The sequence below is a fragment of the Mastacembelus armatus genome, chromosome 15 (assembly GCF_900324485.2).
Source record: "Mastacembelus armatus chromosome 15, fMasArm1.2, whole genome shotgun sequence".
NCBI classification, from domain to species: domain Eukaryota; kingdom Metazoa; phylum Chordata; class Actinopteri; order Synbranchiformes; family Mastacembelidae; genus Mastacembelus; species Mastacembelus armatus.
The window spans coordinates 2,340,845-2,358,675 of record NC_046647.1 but is presented as its reverse complement, the minus strand read 5'-3'; the positions used below and the strand labels follow the sequence as shown (position 1 = coordinate 2,358,675).

The window sequence follows — 17,831 nt, the reverse complement described above, 5'->3', positions numbered from 1 at the left end:
AAATTTGCAGCATGCAGCACTCTGCCCATGGACACCAGCCATGCTCCTAGGGCCAGAACAAAAAAGGACACACACCACAAAACGACCTATAACATGTAACAACGACACCGCAGTCATTGGTCTTTCAGGACCGTGATGGGTCCACATGTAGCCAGGGGGTGGAAGAGCTGATCTACTGGTGCAGTCAGAACCATAGGGAGTTGAACCCTCCAAGGGGAATATTTTGAATTGCAGCAATTTGTATTGGTGACTGTGTCTTTTCTTCTGAGATGATCACATGACCCATGAGCTCAAGACTGATAGCAGATGATAGTGGATTTCCAGACAAGCCCCCTGACCCCCACTCCTTTCACTGTCCTCAACATTGTTGTTTTCTCTCTCCTCTATCCACTCACCCCAACCGGTCGAGGCAGATGGCTGCCCAAACTGAGCCTGGTTGTGCTGGAGGTTTCTTCGGTTAAAGGGAGTTTTTTCTCTTCACTGTCACCAAGTGCTGCTCATAAGGGATTTGTTGGGTTTTGGTTTTATATATTCTATACAAATAAAATAAATTGAATTGAATTGTCTCCCACCACTTGTACTCGGTCTTGGGGACTTCCCAGTACTACTTAGTTTCACCAGTCTCTTCTTGTCCGCAGTTTATATGCTGCTGCCCCAACTGGCCATTCCATAAAAAATGGCTGATGCCACCATTGTGTCAAAAAGGTTCTCATGAGTGTCTCCTGCACTACAAAAGCCTGCCCTGGCCTTTCTTATAAAAAGCATCAGTGTTATTTGACCAGTCCAGTTTATTGTTCAGGTGAACACCCAGGTACCAGGTACCAGAGTCCACTCTCTCAATGGATGTTAACTGATGTTGGTGAGGGGTGTCTGTACCTGCGGAAGTCCACCACCAGCTCCTTGGTCGTCTCTGCACTGAGCTGGAGGTGGTTCTGCAGGTAACCAGTGCACAAAGGCCTGCAAGTCATTCGGTCATCTTCATGCATCCAGTGCTTAAAGTCAATATTTAAATCCAGTTATAGATAGGTTTTAATGTGTTTCTCCAAAGTGTACCAGTATGAAAGAGTAAAACTCATCTTTTGGACCCCATTTTAAAGATGCCGTTTGCTAAATTTAAATAACTAATAAAAAGTATAAATTAACTCAGGGCCCGTAATGGGAAAAAGCAGATAGATATGCTATATCAGTTTTAATAGTTTGATTTGTACATATGTAACAGTTATGTGTGCAACAAAACCATACAGTTAGCCCCAAGTCAGCTAACTCAAAAGATAGTTTTCTTAGTATACATACATGAAATAATCCACAATCTACACTTTAGCATACATGAAGATTACAGTACAATTTTCTAAACTGAGACGCAGTCTCAAATAAAGCCACTAGATTACATTTTGTGTTTTGCTGCCCAGTATCATAATACACTAGTGTTCACCAAGATGTGAACTGCAAGTTTCTTTGACAAAAGTTCATGCCATGAGTGGTTTGGGTTATCCAAATAACAGAAAAGCTTCAAACAAAGAAAAATGTGCAGCCACAATATGGGCTCACAGCTAACCTAGCCTCACAAGGCAAGAGACAAGTTTGTACAGGAAAAGAAGAGCGCCACGGTACAGGGGAGATGAGACAACACTTTTTAAACAACAGCTGGTGAAACTCATATTATTCATCTAAGTACAAATTCATAACATTTCAGGCCACCCTCTACTGTCCCCACAAAACAGTCTGAGGTTCTCAGAGCTCCCCTACTCCTATTGCAACAGGCTGTTTTCATTTTCAGTGTTGGTGTTTTGACATAATAAAAAAAAAAAATGATATGACTTAATACGTCAAAAATATATGCTCTCACTTCATTCTGGTGGTATCTATCCAATCAGTTAGTCTAAATTCAGTTCACTTTCTTTTACATCTCTAAAGATGAACAATGAAAACCAAAACTATCAGCATTGCACTGGGGAGGAAGTGAGAAAATTTGTAATAAATATAATTACATACACTGTATACACTAAAAGTTTTAATATAACTTCTAATGTGATTTGAGGACCATACAGGGTTTGTTTCCACTGATTTACAACAAATAATTAGCCTGGAACGCACAGTGTCCAGGACGTATGTATGTGTTAAACTACCAAATTCTTTTTCTAGAGCTTTCAACGTCATCTCAAGGTATTCCTCAGTGGATGAGGTGAGATGGTTGTCATGCACTGAAGAAGATTCTTAGATGAAGTTTGAAGAAAAGGTTAGCAAGATACCTTGGGTTTATTTTGTCAAACTATTTGCACTGCAACAAAATAATCTTAGCTCAAGGCTCAGACTGCTATTTGCAATGATGAAGATTGTGGGATGTAATTGAAAGCACTGGAGTAAGATAGTGTGACATTAATAGATATATTCTGTATGTTTCAACAATTATTTCGACTAGAATTTGTTGTAGGAACTGTAGGCTTGTGTAACTTTATGGCCTATCAGACAGAAACTTGAATGTTTTCTGGAACAGTTGCTGTGTTTTTTTTCAGTTGGAAAATCAAGGCAAGTCATGAAGTTAGGTCTATGGCTGTCCAGAAAGTAGAAACCTTAAAAAAAAAAAAAACTGTGCTTGTGTAGGATAAAATATTAAATTGTTGATATGAGTGGACAGATGCCAAATGTTTTGCCTTTGGAGAACACTTAAGGATTTCCTTTGTCCTCCTTAGGACACCAAATACAGCACAATGACTTCTCATGCAAAAGCAAAATATTAACATCGGGAGTTAACACACCAGCTGTCGCTCGAAACCTTTTAAAGAAATTAATTCATACACAGCAGAGCCATTGGCTTCCATCATCACAGCTGCATTTCAAATGGCTCTGAGGACAGTGATATCTGTCAGTGGTTGCTGAGGCACAGTGGAAATGAAAACATCCCTTTACAAACGTCCATGTTTTGCCCTCTACCAGGCAGCAAAGGCAAGAGCCAGCAGATGACACTTCAGCTAATGCTAGTAGAGCCCTGCTATTTCCTGCTTGAGGGTCACATCCTTTGTTTTTATGGACATTGAATAGGACAACCAAGCTTCTGGCAAAGAAAATAACAATACTTTTTAGACTACTTTTATTGCACTTTGCCAAAGTTATGAATAAGTGTGAATAATGAATGTTTATGGATTTAGACTTTAGACCATGGATTACCAATTACATGTCGCCTCAATTAGGTTATATTATTTTACCTTGTACAGGACTATTTCTTTTGCTGTTACATCCTTGTGTGTTGTGTAGGTTTTCAAAATAAAATATGGTAATAAACAGAAAATGTATTAATCACGTGTACAATTTGTCTTTAGTATCTGAATTCATCAGTCATCTTATTTTGTGATATCAATGGTTTTGCAAACAGCCTTTGAAAAAAGCATCTGCATCTGCCTGGCTACACTCTAATTTAATTGACTAAAAAGTCAGTCAGTCAGGTAATCTATGTTTTCTTCTTGTCAACAAATCCCATGTTTAAACTCAAACCAAAACTGAACATCTAACAACTACAGTGTGTGTATATCACAGGCTAATATATCTTTTTTTTCTGTGCAATAGAGCTTCATTGTTGTCCATAGTACAAAATACATCAGTGAGCCACACCATGGTGACATGTTCCTTTATATTACCAAGAACACACACACACACTGCAATTTGTTTTGACTCAGTCCACAGAGAGGGTTGAAAAGTCACAAAGTACTGACTTACACATTGATGGCTAAAGTGTTTTCATGAGATTTGTTGATACTAGGAAAATATAGAGTAACTATAGAAAGGCCAGACTTTAAAAGTTAATTATCAGATTTGACCCTGTCAATGTTCTGCAAAGTCCTGATGATGTTCTGGGCTCGGCGTTTTAGCCATAAACAGCAGTGAGTTGTTTAACACTATTGTCAAATCCAACACCGCAGAAAGTGTTTGCATCATGGTGTGTGAGGGCAAAACACTGTAAAGTGTACAGGGATAAACCTGACTCATCTCACACGTGGTACAGGTGATGAGTGTTGGTGGGGTTAGGGATAATATGGAACTCTGAGAATAAGGTGTGATCCGTCAGACCTTAAAACCAAAAACAAATCTTTAACTAAATGACACACAGAGTCTCTTATTTCTTGCTGCGCAGCCTTTTGGACTGTCGTGGAAGGTCTGAGCTCTTTCTGGTGCGTTTGAGAGATGACCCTCCTTCGCACTCTGGCTCCCTGGGTAGAGATCCTGCAGCCACACTGCCGCTTTCCAACACAGTACCAGATGTGCTGGCAACAGTGGAAGATATGGCAGTGCTGCTGGATGTGGAGGGGACAGCTGTGCTGGTCCTGGGTCCTCCCATTGCAGCGGCACTACTGTCCATTAGTTCGCGGAGCTTGTGTTCCAGCTCAGCAAGGCGCGCGTTCTGCTCACCTATCACCTGGGTCTGTTCCAGCAGCTTCTGCTCCTGGTCCTGCAGCTGCTTCTGCTGCTCCAGCTGCTTGACACGAATTTCCTGCATCTCCCTCCGGAGTACTGTCATCGATGCCCCATTCACCTTTACTTGCTGCTGCACCTTGGTCATCTCAGAGCGTGATGGTGTGTTCTTGGCCAACAGGGACATGGTGGTCAGGGAGGTAGATGGACCTGCCACTGAGAGAATAGGACAAAATGTCAGAGGTCTTCACAATTTTACTGTTGCACAGAAAAGCCAAAAAATGCGGGATAAAAATAAAGATCCAATAGGTTAAGACCTTTCATTTTGGCTTATGTAGAACCTTAGAGATCTCTTTTTTTTTTTTTTTTTTTTTTTTTTTAAAAAAAAGAGGTTGGTAAACACTGTATGGGAACAAGACCAAAGCCAACCCAAGAATAGCCCAACTGCAAATATTTATATTATTAATTAATTATTAAATTCGCTTCAGTTCCTTCAGTGTTAAGCAAATGAAATGTGTTTACATATACAGTACCAGTCAAAGGTTTGGACACAATCAATTCAATGGTAAAGTGTGTCCAAATTTTTGACTGGTAGTGTACCTTTTTACATACATGTAGCAAGGGTGTTTCAGGACCATGGGTATTATAGTATTCAGAGACTTCTTAGTGGAAAGAAAGAGGAGACACAAATATTTGTTACCTGGTGCAGAACCAATCAGACGGCCAGACAGGTCAGCTCCAGGCAGCTTCTTCTTCAGGATGGGGACAATTTTCTCGTCAAAGTACTCCATGGCCATGGAGGAGATATCCCTCAGCTCCTGCAGAACTTCATGAGCCCGCTGGGGTGCTCGAGTGGAGTTCACATAGCGCAGCACACGGTAGATCTCATCTATCACCTGGCAATGCACATGATCAGGACATCACAAATTTAAGACCAGAATCCAATAAACAGACAACAGTGACACAAAACTAAAACAATGAAAGCTTGTTTTCTTTCATGTTTTTACACACCAACAGCTCCAGCAGAAAGATAAAGAAACAGATTTGATTTGATTTTGATTTGAAGATATTAATGACTTGTCCAAATAATAGTCAACACATGCAGAACTTAAAATCTGTTCATGTCAGAAAATGTGTTCAGACAGCAGGGAAACAACATCAGAAATGCCAATGTCCAAGTACCACATGTTTGCTCTCCATAAAACAGAGCTGAACCTGTCTTATGATAGGGTCTGTCAGTCTGTTAGCCTTATCTGTCAAACACTGCCCCCTCAAGTCACTATTGATGCACAAATCCTGTTGCAGGGCAAAACAACTTCATTCTGTGTTTGAGCCAAGGGTGTGCACTGGTTTCTAGAAGAATTGATAGGATTACTATGGAGAGCTGAAGCAAACCCTGAACCTCCAGGTGCAAGAACTGCAGGACTAAGACTAAAAACATTTCAAATCACACCACAATAACTCAAATAACTAAGTGTGTTAACAGGGATGGCACAAGGGAATGGGATGGTGGGAAATTTGTTATAGTACTGTGTATTTAATGCTTTTGTTTTACATTTAGCAACAGCTATCCTTTCTAAACAGAATTCCTTAAAATCAGATCTGTAAAACTGAGTGTGTTTGCTTATGACAAGCAGATAATGAGCAAAATGTAGTGAACATGAAGGAAACACTGCCTGAGAAGATATAAATGGAAAAATGTTCATGTTGCTTTATTTAATGTGAACTTCCTGCTGTACTGAGGAGATGCCTTTTAATGAGGTATTATGCTGCTCCTGACTGTTACTGCTGCTTTGTGGAGCAGGGGTGCCTGAGCTAACCTTTCCGGGGATGAAGCAGCAGAGGTTAGAGTCGACGTATTTCATGAAGGTCATGTTGAGCAGAGAGAGGCGTGTCTCCACAGCAGCAAGGATGTCAGCGTGACGGGCCAGTGAATGGTTTCTTCTCTCCGACTCTCGCCTGCAGACAAGTCATGACAAATACACTGGTGAAGAGAACATTTATTAACAAATGTTTTCTATCATTTCTAAATATAACATGTATCACATTTTCATTAATAACTTTAGTTTTGAGAAAGTCACAAACCATGTTCTCCTCTCAAACCAGGTTTGAGTGTGTAGGAAAAGTAAGATGCACTGTATTCTCTCTTTTAATGATTGAGAAGTGAAAAGTAAAAGCAGAAAATATTACCAGTGCAGGACAGAGTAAAAACAAGCTTTTCTTCAAATGCATTGTAATTGTTTTGTTTCAGGGACTTTAAAAACAGAAAAAAATGAAAAAGTAGTTGCGGCAAGGGCAAAGGTTTGGGCACCCCTTCAGAAGACATCAGAGTTCAGTAACATTTCTGTAGTAGTCTTTTCTATTCTTGATGGAGGAATTTTTAGCCACTTCTCCTGCAGATGACTTCAAGTTCTCAGATATTTTAGGCTGCATTGCACATACAGCATTATTAAGATCTACCCAGAGATTTTCAATTATGTTCAAGTTTGTTCAAGTGATGGCTATTTCAAAGGGTTCAGTTGGTGTTTCCTGGACTAGATTATGGTGGATTTTGAAGAATGTCCTTTCACAAAGTTTATTAAAGTTTGTTATTCCAGTGCATGTGGCTGAACCTGAGCATTAGTAAACAAAGTGCTTCCTGCAGAGCTTCTGCTGATGTGATACTGACCTGGGCAGCTGAGCTTTGACTTGCCTCTGGCACAGACTGTGGTAGCGCTCCACCTTCAAGAAGCCCTGATTCAGGACCCGCTGGCAGATCATATCCATGCGCTTACAAACCTGGAGGACACAGACAAGTTGGACAGCGTTTTAGGAATGGAGACATTTTATGGATTATTTGCATTGGAAAGAAGAAAACAGAATCTGTATCGCAGATTTTCGTAAATATTTTTTATTCATATGCTATAATATTTTGTATAAGATATTTGAAAATTAATGTCTGTGAGGATCTTGTACAGACAGGATCCACAGTGTCTTTCAGGAGAGAAGCAGGGCCAAGATCTGATTACAGTTATAGCTACCATCCATGACCGCAGGGTGAGTGGGCACTCCTTGGATTTATTGGTAACACATCTGACATAGCTGACATAAGCACCAGGCTCAAATCTTGGCAGGAATGTCAGGCTTTACTTTACTTGGCCAATGTTATTATTGTACTGTATCTTAAGAGTCATCTGCCTGTCACCAACACAGTCACAGCTAATGTCATAGCCATAGCAACAGTCAATGGCCAACACAACAGTTCACTTACAGCCATAACTACATTACAGTTATAGCTACAGCAACGTGTGCACCCTCTCATACTGTGGTCACAGCCAGTGGTTATGACTACAGTCAGCGCTCAGCTGTTCTCTCCATCTTCAGCAGGAATAGAACTTAATACTGGGCTGTGCCCAGGGATGCATTTGCTCTTAATCAAATCATGGATCATATGAAGGGCACTCACTGAGTTTTTCTATAGCAGTAAACTGTAATAAAGAACTGCTGCAACAACGACCACAAGAGATTATATGATGCCTTGTGAAAACCCCCAACCTGCATATTTAAGTGAATGGGGTGCTGGAATAGCTGCAATGAACAGCCAGTGTACAGAGAATGATTCCAGCTAACCTCACCAAATAACACAGCTCAGAGGCACAGCCAACATCTGCAGTGCAGGAATATCTAGAGAGCTAACCTTACCCCGATGTGTCCCACTCTCTGCCCTGCTAATTAGATAACAGCTCAGCAGGCACTGCGGGTAATGGCTGCACTTAGATCGCTGCACATTCAACGCGGTTTATGTTAAATACTATCCCTAATTATTTCTAACCAAATTTTACAAAGCCAGAAAGCTGTCAAAGATACGCGGTGCTATCATTAGCTTTGTGCTGCTGCCTGCCTTGTTTTTGTTCTTCTTACCGAGCGCAGCAGACTTATTTCGTCGTAAGACAGAAAATTGAGAATAGTCTCAATCGCCACAATAGGCAATCCCAACAACGGGTTGTTCTGGTGCGGCTGGTCCGGTGGAGGGGAGGACTGTCTCGGTGTGACCGCGTCTGAGTCCAAGGACCCAACACATCCATCAACTCTCTCTACGACGGCCGCCATCTTGCTTTACAAAGGAGGAGGCGGAAGTGACGTTTGAAAGGGAAGCTGGCGTGCCATTTTCCAGAGGTTAGGACTAGGGGTTAGGGCTAGGGGTCAGTGTTGACCATCCACCGTTTTTTAATAGGTTTTATAAATTACATTAGTAGATAATGGAGCGTTATCAGTTATAAGCCATTTCCAAATTCTTGGTGGCCTGGTTGTAGAAAATTCTCCTCCACCACAACAGACCTGTTTATACCTACCAAGCCAGATCCTCATTACTCTTTATATTTGTCTCAGCCTTCATAGAGCCACTGATATTTAATCTCAATCAAAGCATTGGGGTTTTATTCTTGTGTTAAATGTGCCAGTAAATGTATGCTTCACTGCACCTGTATCTTCTAATTACATTTTAGTTTGTAATGTAAAAAGCACTGCAGAAATTTCTAATTTATTTTGTATGTCTACGAAGATACTTGTTTAATTTTTCCAGTGACAGAGTAGACATTAGGTCACACATAAAGCTTATTACATAAAGTGTAAAAGTTAAAAAAAAAAAAAAAGGATTTTCCACCATATACAGTGCATATGTTGCATCCTGATCCAATTGTTTAAATTCATTTTTTTCCCCTCAATCTCCACTCAGTACCACATGACAGTGTGAAAATAGGACTGACAAGAATAAATTAGAAATGTCTGTAAATGTATTAAAAAGGAAAAAAAATTATTCAGACCCTTTATTTAGTACTTAGTTGAAGCACCTTTGGCAACAATTACAGCCTCGAGTCTTTTTGGGTATGATGCAATAAGCTTTGCATACCTGGATTGGAGGATTTTTCCTCCAGACATAACATTTAGAACTGAGGCCAAAGAGTTCAACCTTAGTTTCATCAGACTCCAAGCAGCTGTCACGTTTTTAGCACTAGGGAGAGGCTTCTGTCTAGCCACTCTACCATAAAGCCCAGATTGATGGAGGGCTGCAGTGGTGTTGTCCTACTGTAACTTTGTCCCATCTCCACACAGGATCTCCGGAGATCAGTCAGAGTTACCATCAGGTTCTTGGTCATCTCTCTTACTAAGGCCCTTCTCTCATAATTGCTCAGTTTGGCTGGGAGACCAGGTCTTGTAAGGATCCTAGTTGTGCCAAACTTCTTCCATTTGAGTATTATGGAGGCCACTGTGCTCCTGGGAACCTTCAATGCAGCAGAAATGTTTTGTAGCCTTCCCCAGCTCTGTACCTATCAACAATCCTGTCTCTGAGCTCTGCGGGCAGTTCCATTGACCTCTTGGCTTGGTTTTTGCTCTGATATGCATTGTCACCTATGAGGCCTTCTATAGAGAGGTGTGTGCCTTTCCAAATCATGTCCAATTTAATTTACCAAAGGTGGACTCCAATCAAGATGTGGAAACATCTCAGCAACGATCAAGGGAAATGGGTGGTTCCTGAGCCATTTTTCACATTGTTGCAAACGGTCTGAACGATCTTTTCAGTTTTGACTTTCTAAAGAAAATTTACAAGTATTTCTAAAATTGTTTTTTACTTTGTCATTATGTGGCACTGAACGCATATAAATGATGAAAAAATGAATTTAAACAACTGTATCAGGCTACAAAATAAATTTGAAAAAAGTAAAGGGGGTCTGAATTCTTTCTGAATGCACTGTTACACAATCATCAGATGAACCAGTCAAAAGTAGCATCTAATAAAATGTCTCCCTTACTGTACATCCAGTCTGCCCCTCATTCTGAGAGACCACCACCGGTTGTTTTGGGTCTTCAACCAGCACTGGCGCATCATACACCTGACTACATATAGTATGTCCAAACTGTCAGAGGAGAATGGGCAGACTGGTTTGAGATGATAGAAAGACAACAGTAACTCAAATAACCACACATTACAACCAAGTTATGAAGAATACCATCTCTGAACACACAAGAAGTCGAACCTTGAAGCAGATGGGCTACAGCAGCAGAAGACCACACTGGGTGCCACTCCTGTCAGCTAAGAACAGGAAACTGATACTACAGTTCACACAGGCTCACCAAAATTGGACAAAAGATTGGAAGTCCATTGCCTGGTTTAATGAGTCTCGATTTCAGCTGTGACATTCAGACAGTAGGGACAGAATTTGGTGTAAACATGAAAGCATGGATCCATCCTGCCTTATATCAAAGGTTCAGGCTGGTGGTGGTGGTGGTGTAATGGTGCAGGGGGTATTTTCTTGGCACACTTTGGGCCCCTTAGTACCAATTGAGCATTGTTTAAACACCACAGCCTGCCTGAGTGTCGTTGCTGACCATGTCCATCCCTTTATGACCACAATGTACCCATCTTCTGATGGCTACTTTAAGCAGGATAATGCACCATGTCACAAAGCTCTGGTTTCTTGATCATGACAGTGAGTTCATTGTACTCCAGTGGCATCTACAGTCACCAGATCTCAATCCAATAGAGCATCTTTGGGATGTGGTGGAACACAATATTCACATCATGGATGTGGAGCTGACAAATGTGCAGAACCAAAATCTCTGATGAATGTTTTCAACACCTTGCTGAATCTATGCCACGAAGAAGCCAAACAGGGGTCCAACTCAGTACTAGTAAAGTGTACCCAATAAAGTAGCCCATGAGTGTATAGTCCAGTTCAAAGAGCTATTTATCCAGATTTTGTAATCTTGAAAGGTTTGTATCCCGATAAGGTTTACCCAATTCATTGTTGCTTTGAAAATCCATCAAAAAAACAAACAAAAACAAAACAAACAAAAAAAATGCAATGTTTATTACCCGATTCTGAAGGGCAATACACAGGATTAACGAACCCATATTACTATAACATAGATCACACTTATTCCAAAAACAAACTAGACACTATTTCTAAATTGTGTCAAACATGTTTGGCATATCTGTGCAACAGATAATGTCAGCCCATTATATCAGAAAGGCTTTAATACAGTAAATCAAGAGGAATAAATACATACCATATGTAGCATTTCTATATAAATCCATATAGAAAACCGATCGTTTATTTTAAGCAAATGTAGATCTTATTGGTGACATTTTTAATAAACTCAGCATTTGTACTTAAAGAAAACTGAGCTTCTCAAGAAGAAAAGAATGGAATCGAAAAAACTAGACCTAGAAGTATATACATACTGGCAAGTTTATCATGCATGAGCAAATCTGGTGTCTGAGTACAGCTAAGTTTCAACAGAGCAATTTCACTGACAACCCAGCATCAACAGGCTGCAGCATATATAAGCACCAGAACCTGTGTGATGGTTCTGAGCATGCTCGGTCATCACTTCATTCCACATCAGTTGAATCCAGTTCATTTACAAACCTCTGACATTTGACCATGAGAACTTTGATGGCCTCTGTGACCAGAACATCTGGAGGCAGGATGCCAGTTGACTCCACTGTAACTGTGTGAGAACAGAGATCCATGAACATAGTGTAGTTACAGTAACACAAAATGCTGCATTTATAAAGGTTTTTTTAAAAACAGTACTGTTTTCTGGTCGTCTTGCTGACTGATCTTTATGTTTACCATTGGACACACGAGAGGTTTGAACTCCACATTAACAATTAAGTGTTCTTCTCAAATCGTTCTTTTAAAGTGTGCCCATAGTTCCATTATTGTTTTCATTTACTATTCCTTTTTTTTTTAGTGCACCAGAATGTGGATGCTGTCTTTAAAACAATTAGCAATGTACACATGAACAGTGCATATGGACGTACAAATGAAATGGTCTCGCACTCTTCCAAGTTTCACAACATTCTTCAGGTCATCATGTCGGAGGACTTCCCTGCTGCATGTGTCCAGGCGACTGTTCACTACTTTGGCAACCTTTTGCCCTGAGGTGGACAACAGAAAACAACAAACCATGGGAATGTACTGTGACTGGCAAGTTAACATGTTTTTCCCATTTTCAATTTAAAAATTGAATTGAAATTGATTTAAAAAATTTAAAATCAATCAGATTAGTTCTTTCTCACCCTTAACATCTTCTAGGTCAATAACTCCTCGTGAGAAACAGCGTTTTAAGCGCTCTGCCTTCGCTCCCTCCACTGGCTCCAGGAGGGTGATCTCTGGGAGGAGGCGGTAGCTGGCTGTGGCCACTGGCGAGAACTTAGCATGGTCCTTACCTGAACACACAACAGAGATCAGGCCTCCCCCTCATGCAACAGATAATCCTGACAAGAAAACATTAGGGTGTCTGGATTGATCTCAAGTACTTTTTAAAAAATTTTTAGATTAGATATTGGATATCGTTGGTGACTACGGTAACATTTTATACTCACTAAGAATGTTAAGAATGCATTTACATATATACGTATCTCATGCTGGCCAGCTGAGCTTGGACATTCTTACCAATTCCTTTGATACAGTGCATGACAATGTCCAGCTCCTGTCCTGGTCGTAGCTGAGCTATCAGGATGTCCTCATGCACGGGTCCAATGGTGGAGTCTGCAAACACGTCTGCCTGGTTACCAATAGGGACCCACTTTATGTCCCCGGAGTAAACTAATGTGAGACAGCAAAGAACCAGGGATGATTTAAAAAAAAAAAAATCACAATGTTAAAAGCTCATACATATTTTTTTAATTGGGTATGAAAGCCTTGGAAACTTCCCTTCAGCCTTGGTCACCAGCACTGAATGTATGTATCTGCAATTGGCAATGCTTCATTTAATGTCATGTGAAGCTTACCCATGTGGTTCAAGTACAGTTCTCGTGGATCAGACGAGTCTTTGCTGGCTCTGGGGTTCCTGCTACATTTAATCTTCAGCTGCAGTTGAATTGTGTCTATTTCTGAACCTTCATCCTCTGCAGATCCTTCACCTGGAATTAATTAAGCATAGCAGAACCTGTTGAACTCTACTGTGTTCCACCTGTGGACCATCTTACAAACTCTTTACAGCCAAAGAGCTCATATTAAGAGCTGCTTGCTACAGTTAGGAATTTTAATCTCAGTTACTTAAATGCTAAAAACTAAGCCTAATTAGATTCCATGAGGGATTGAAAGGTATTTGTTAAGTATATTCAAGACCAGATAATGATTGGACAAAATGTTATCCAAGCCCAAACCTACTCTTTAAGTTACCCGCTGCAGCAGAGTAAAATGGGAGTGTGTCACTTTGTCTACTGTCATTAGTGTGAGCAGTTCACTGTGTGGCTTCACCTGTGTTCCTATACTCAAACAGGCGAGGGTCAGCTCTGATAGGGATGAGGCCTAATCTGTGAGCCAGGACTTCATCTTGGACAATAGATGTGTTGTTATAGATAAACACCTTCTCTATTGCCATGGTAGGTACCTGCAAGCAAAAATAATACAAAGCTCTAAAAAAAAAAAAAAACAACCTCAAACTAATTTCTCTTAGAAACTTCCTAAATATATACCCCACATTAGGATTTATAATTCAATCACTTACAACAATCAAGGCAGAAAAAGTAATATGTCATACTTTCTCAGGGAAACAACATCTTATATCCTGGGAATCCCACCTCTGCTAATAAGATCCTTCTGAAGGCATTAGCAATGGCTGCATCTATGCCCACCATGTCAAACTCCATAGTGTTCTCATCCAGATGCACTATGTCAATTCTGAAGTTCTGCAAACATGAAAGGAGATCTCTGTTTAATAGGAACATAATGGTAAAGTCAACCCATAGTCAATTTGATCCAAGTTCATTGGTTTGACAGTGATCAAAGGGCATGGGAGTCAATTAGTGTGACACAGTGTAAACAACACTTGTGTTGGATTTGTCTGTAAATCCTCACCGGGCCGTTCTTCGTATGTCGCTAACTCCGTTAGCTGGATTTGATTGTTGACGATTTGACATGATCTTGGATTATTTGGTTCTTCGACACTCATCCTGAAGTTGTTGTCATAGCAACAGGTCGGTAAACTTAAACCTGCTCGGGAACAGGCTTATTTCATGTAAACAGGATTAGATCGCGGCTTTATAAACGGAGGTGACAGGAAGTGTGTTGCAGCCATGTCTTGCCCGTTTATACGAGACCAACCTGTCGTGGAACGTGCGAGGATAATTCGCAGAGCTTTGAGAATGAATCGCGCTTTGCGTGACCACCGTACGTTTATTTATTTATTTGCTCTGTCTTTTTCATAGTTTCTGATATAAACGAACAATCACATTATTTCAGTCTTTAAAAAAAAGACTAAGAACAGCATTTGTAGTTAATATTACCATTTATAGAATATTCATGTATTTCACCTTTACTTGTTCCCATGTTCTAGTGATTCCTGTGGTGGCTCTAATATAAAAGATTAGAGTGATTTTGAAAATTAAAAAAGAAAAGTACATAATATATACTGTAATAAGTGATAAAAACATCTAACACCTTCACTACTTACTCATTTATCTGGAACTTTTTGCTAACCCTCTCTCCTGGCTTTTGCAGCCTTTGACGTGTTCCCTGACGTTTTCATTCAATTTTGGAACTCTCCATAGCCCTCCAATGTGCACGCGCTTTGGCCATTGTGGGCAACCAATAGCAGCGTTGCTGATCAGTGTTTCTACTATCGATACATAGCCCCTTTTAAACCAGCGCATGAACGCGCAATGATCTCAGATAACTCAATCCAGCCATATTAGTCATCAACAACACGTGTGTTGGACGAACCAAATTAGCCAGATAATGATTAGCTGGATCATATCATCTCGGATGTGTCTTTTGGTCTCGGGTGTAATAAGCGACGTACGAAGAACGGGCCCCAGGTGTCAATTTCACGACTAAAATGAAAATAATTTACCTTTTGAAATTTCTGCATATCCCAGGTGTCATCATAGCCGGGGTAATTTCCTGGGAAATCTGTTGTATGGACCTAAAAGCAATAAAAATGCATGAACTAAATCAATCCATAACAGCAAAAACACTGTGTGTATCTTTCATGTATGCGATTTGTCCAGTGCAGTTACAATCAGCCCACGCAGACTGTGTTATAATGGCGCAGAACGGGAAAGAGATATCACTTCATACCACAGTAACCGAGGGCTCGGAGCACTGTGAATGTTAAAGCTATAAGAGCATTTGGACATAAAAACCTCTGGTGCTCCAGGACTTACATTCTTAACACCAAATTCCCCCAAAATGACTCGATCCCGAATCTCATCCACGTTCTTCATGGTCGCCGCCATTTTCTTTAGTCCCGCCCAGTTTATAGACTTTTCCTGTTTACAAACCGAGGATGCGCGCGCAGCATGGTACGCTATATACAAAGCGTTTGGAAACGTGACTCCGGCGAAGAACAGGGGTCTTGCACCCCCACGTCGCACCCCGGTAGAAGAGCTGGCCCTTAGGTTAAATGTGAACCGACCCAATGTTCAGGGCATCCCTGGGGGCAGCTCTTCCTTAGACCCACCCACAGCCGGGGACCAGTAGCAGCAGCACCTTCATTGCTGGTAAAGAGGCTTTTAATTCTCTTTGTGTACTGTAAAATTATTGGTTGCTACCTTGAAATTGGTGTAATCCAAATGTCAGCTACACTCATTTCAACTGTTAAATCTTGAGTAGTTCTCTAAATTGCATTGACATGAAAAGAAGGCAGCTAAACCAACTTTGAGTGAATGTAAAAATATTGCTGTTTCTTTTACTATGTACTTTGTTGTACAAAGAAAAAAGTTTTTTCCCCCTTTTATGCAGTTTCACATAACACACCAACACTTTTACCTGCTCCTATGCAAGTGGTGGCTGAAGCATGTGCAGTAAGTGGACTTGTACTTTGTTTTTTTACATCGATTGTGAAAACAGTGTATCACTTTGTCATATCATTTACTGTCTTTGCACAGGACAGTGAAGAAGCCCTTGCGGATGAGTGTCCTTTGGAGGAAGTACCTGTAAGTGCATAACTACACATAAAAACACACTACATAATACACACTATAAATTTGTATCAACTAATGTACTTTCTATTTGTGCCTGCAATATGAGTTGCAGGAGTCCACATCTGCAGAGAGGACTGCAGAGAGGGAGTCTGCACAGAGAAGTGATAGAGGTGGACAGTGTTGCATATCTGTTTTTTGGGGGGGGTTTTTTGTATGAGGCACGTTTTGAGAGTTCATTTTATTTCCTCTGCAAATGGCACAAGACTGAATATTTGGAATTTTAATAAACTGAGGGGAGAATGGAGATCCAACAGCTAATGAAGAACAAAATTGCACTAAAAACAGAAGTACTGCAAAAGGAACTTCAGAGTAAGAACTAAAGCACTACTGTTGAACTTGCATAACAATATCTGTCTCTGCAGGCAAAAGATGACAATTAAAAAAAATAAATAAATAAAAGTCATGAAAACCATGCCTTGTTTTCTTATTTTTTAATTCTTCTCAAAAATAGTGTTCCACAATCCTATCCCATGCAGCTCTGCCACTAGGTTGCACCAAGTGCACTGGCTGGAGGTCATCATCAGGCTGCACCTCCACCACAGGGGTCCTTTCCTTTCTAATGGTGGCAGTGTTGTGTAATACAACACATGCAACAATAATGTTGCATGCCCTGTCAGGTGCAACCCTCAGACTTTTCAGACACTGAAATCTTCCCTTTAGTTGCCCAAAGGTCATTTCAATGTGTGCCCTTGTCCTGGCCAGAGCTGCATTGTAACAGGTTTGTGGCCCAGGGTTGGGTCAGGGAATGGTTTCATAAAATACTTCCTACAGGCATAGCCCCTGTCCCCAAGCAAGATCCCATTGTAGTCACCTGTAAAATGGTAAAATGCAGTTGTGTTAGGCCCAGAATAAGTGTGTGTAAAATGATGAGCTTGAAATTAATATTTTTCTTACCACATTCAGATAATGTGCACAAACATGACTCTGAAAATTCTTGAGTCATGCACAGATCCTGGCCATTTGGCTTCCACATTTGTGATATGGCACATAGAGTCACACACCATCTAAGACATTTTAGTCAATCAACTGTATATTTATGGAATACATTCTTTTATATATATACCAATCTAAAATACTAAGAATTGTAATAGTAACTCACCTGCACATTTATACTGTGAACCCTCTTTCGGTTTACAAAATCCCCTTCACTGAGGCCCGGTGGGGCCTTCATATGAATGTGTGTGTGTGTGCAGTCTATGGCACCAATCACATTAGGAAAGCCTGGGGCACAGTCAAGTCATATTTACTGGTGTGGGCTCATTCACATGATTTTCATTAACAAGTAGAATGTATCTGCAATGGCGACTTGGTGTCTTAAGTGGCTTGGAAAGACCACAAAAACCCCTAAAAACTGGCATGACAGACATCACTTTTTCTACGCATCTCAACACAATGCACATAGTTTGTGCTGTTGTTAAATCCCTACTCCGATGAGTCGAACGTTTAATAT

General features: G+C 40.5%; 2 protein-coding genes and 1 long non-coding RNA gene across 4 annotated transcripts; 1 reads left to right on the top strand and 2 right to left on the bottom strand.

The window, feature by feature from the left end:
• Nucleotides 1–1,179: 1,179 nt before the first annotated feature.
• Nucleotides 1,180–8,522, bottom strand: fbxo28 (F-box protein 28). Its single transcript, XM_026309991.2, has 5 exons — nt 8,305–8,522; nt 7,073–7,182; nt 6,225–6,363; nt 5,105–5,300; nt 1,180–4,620 (listed from the first exon to the last, which is right to left on the bottom strand). Exons 1-5 carry the CDS (start codon nt 8,491–8,493, stop codon nt 4,109–4,111), a joined length of 1,146 nt encoding a protein of 381 aa, XP_026165776.1. The 5' UTR covers nt 8,494–8,522; the 3' UTR covers nt 1,180–4,108.
• Nucleotides 8,523–11,231: 2,709 nt separating this feature from the next.
• On the bottom strand, nt 11,232–15,715 carry polr1c (RNA polymerase I and III subunit C). 2 transcript variants are annotated; one of them, XM_026310214.2, is made up of 9 exons: nt 15,563–15,715; nt 15,250–15,321; nt 13,979–14,086; nt 13,656–13,788; nt 13,184–13,315; nt 12,846–12,941; nt 12,470–12,619; nt 12,212–12,328; nt 11,232–11,895 (listed from the first exon to the last, which is right to left on the bottom strand). In XM_026310214.2, the coding sequence occupies exons 1-9, from the start codon at nt 15,632–15,634 to the stop codon at nt 11,777–11,779; spliced, it is 999 nt and encodes a 332-aa protein (XP_026165999.1). In that variant the 5' UTR covers nt 15,635–15,715; the 3' UTR covers nt 11,232–11,776. The 2 variants fall into 2 exon arrangements, with proteins under 2 accessions (XP_026165999.1, XP_026165998.1); XM_026310213.2 differs by having other exon boundaries at nt 12,846–12,998; nt 15,563–15,696.
• Nucleotides 15,605–16,739, top strand: LOC113132238 (uncharacterized). The gene is made up of 3 exons (XR_003295874.2): nt 15,605–15,898; nt 16,140–16,201; nt 16,286–16,739. It is a non-coding gene; the product is annotated as an uncharacterized LOC113132238 (long non-coding RNA).
• Nucleotides 16,740–17,831: the final 1,092 nt, after the last annotated feature.

Coding starts and splice junctions, on each gene's coding strand:
- fbxo28 (XM_026309991.2), bottom strand. CDS start 8,493: ATGGCGGCCGTCGTAGAGAGAGTTGATGGATGTGTTGGGTCCTTGGAC. Junction 6,364..7,072: donor GTCAAAGCTCAGCTGCCCAG/GTCAGTATCACA, acceptor ACTTGTCTGCAG/GCGAGAGTCGGAGAGAAGAA. Junction 5,301..6,224: donor GCTGCTTCATCCCCGGAAAG/GTTAGCTCAGGC, acceptor GTGCATTGCCAG/GTGATAGATGAGATCTACCG.
- polr1c (XM_026310213.2), bottom strand. CDS start 15,634: ATGGCGGCGACCATGAAGAACGTGGATGAGATTCGGGATCGAGTCATT. Junction 14,087..15,249: donor ATATGCAGAAATTTCAAAAG/GTAAATTATTTT, acceptor TCATGTTTGCAG/AACTTCAGAATTGACATAGT. Junction 13,316..13,655: donor GTTTGAGTATAGGAACACAG/GTGAAGCCACAC, acceptor AATTAATTCCAG/GTGAAGGATCTGCAGAGGAT.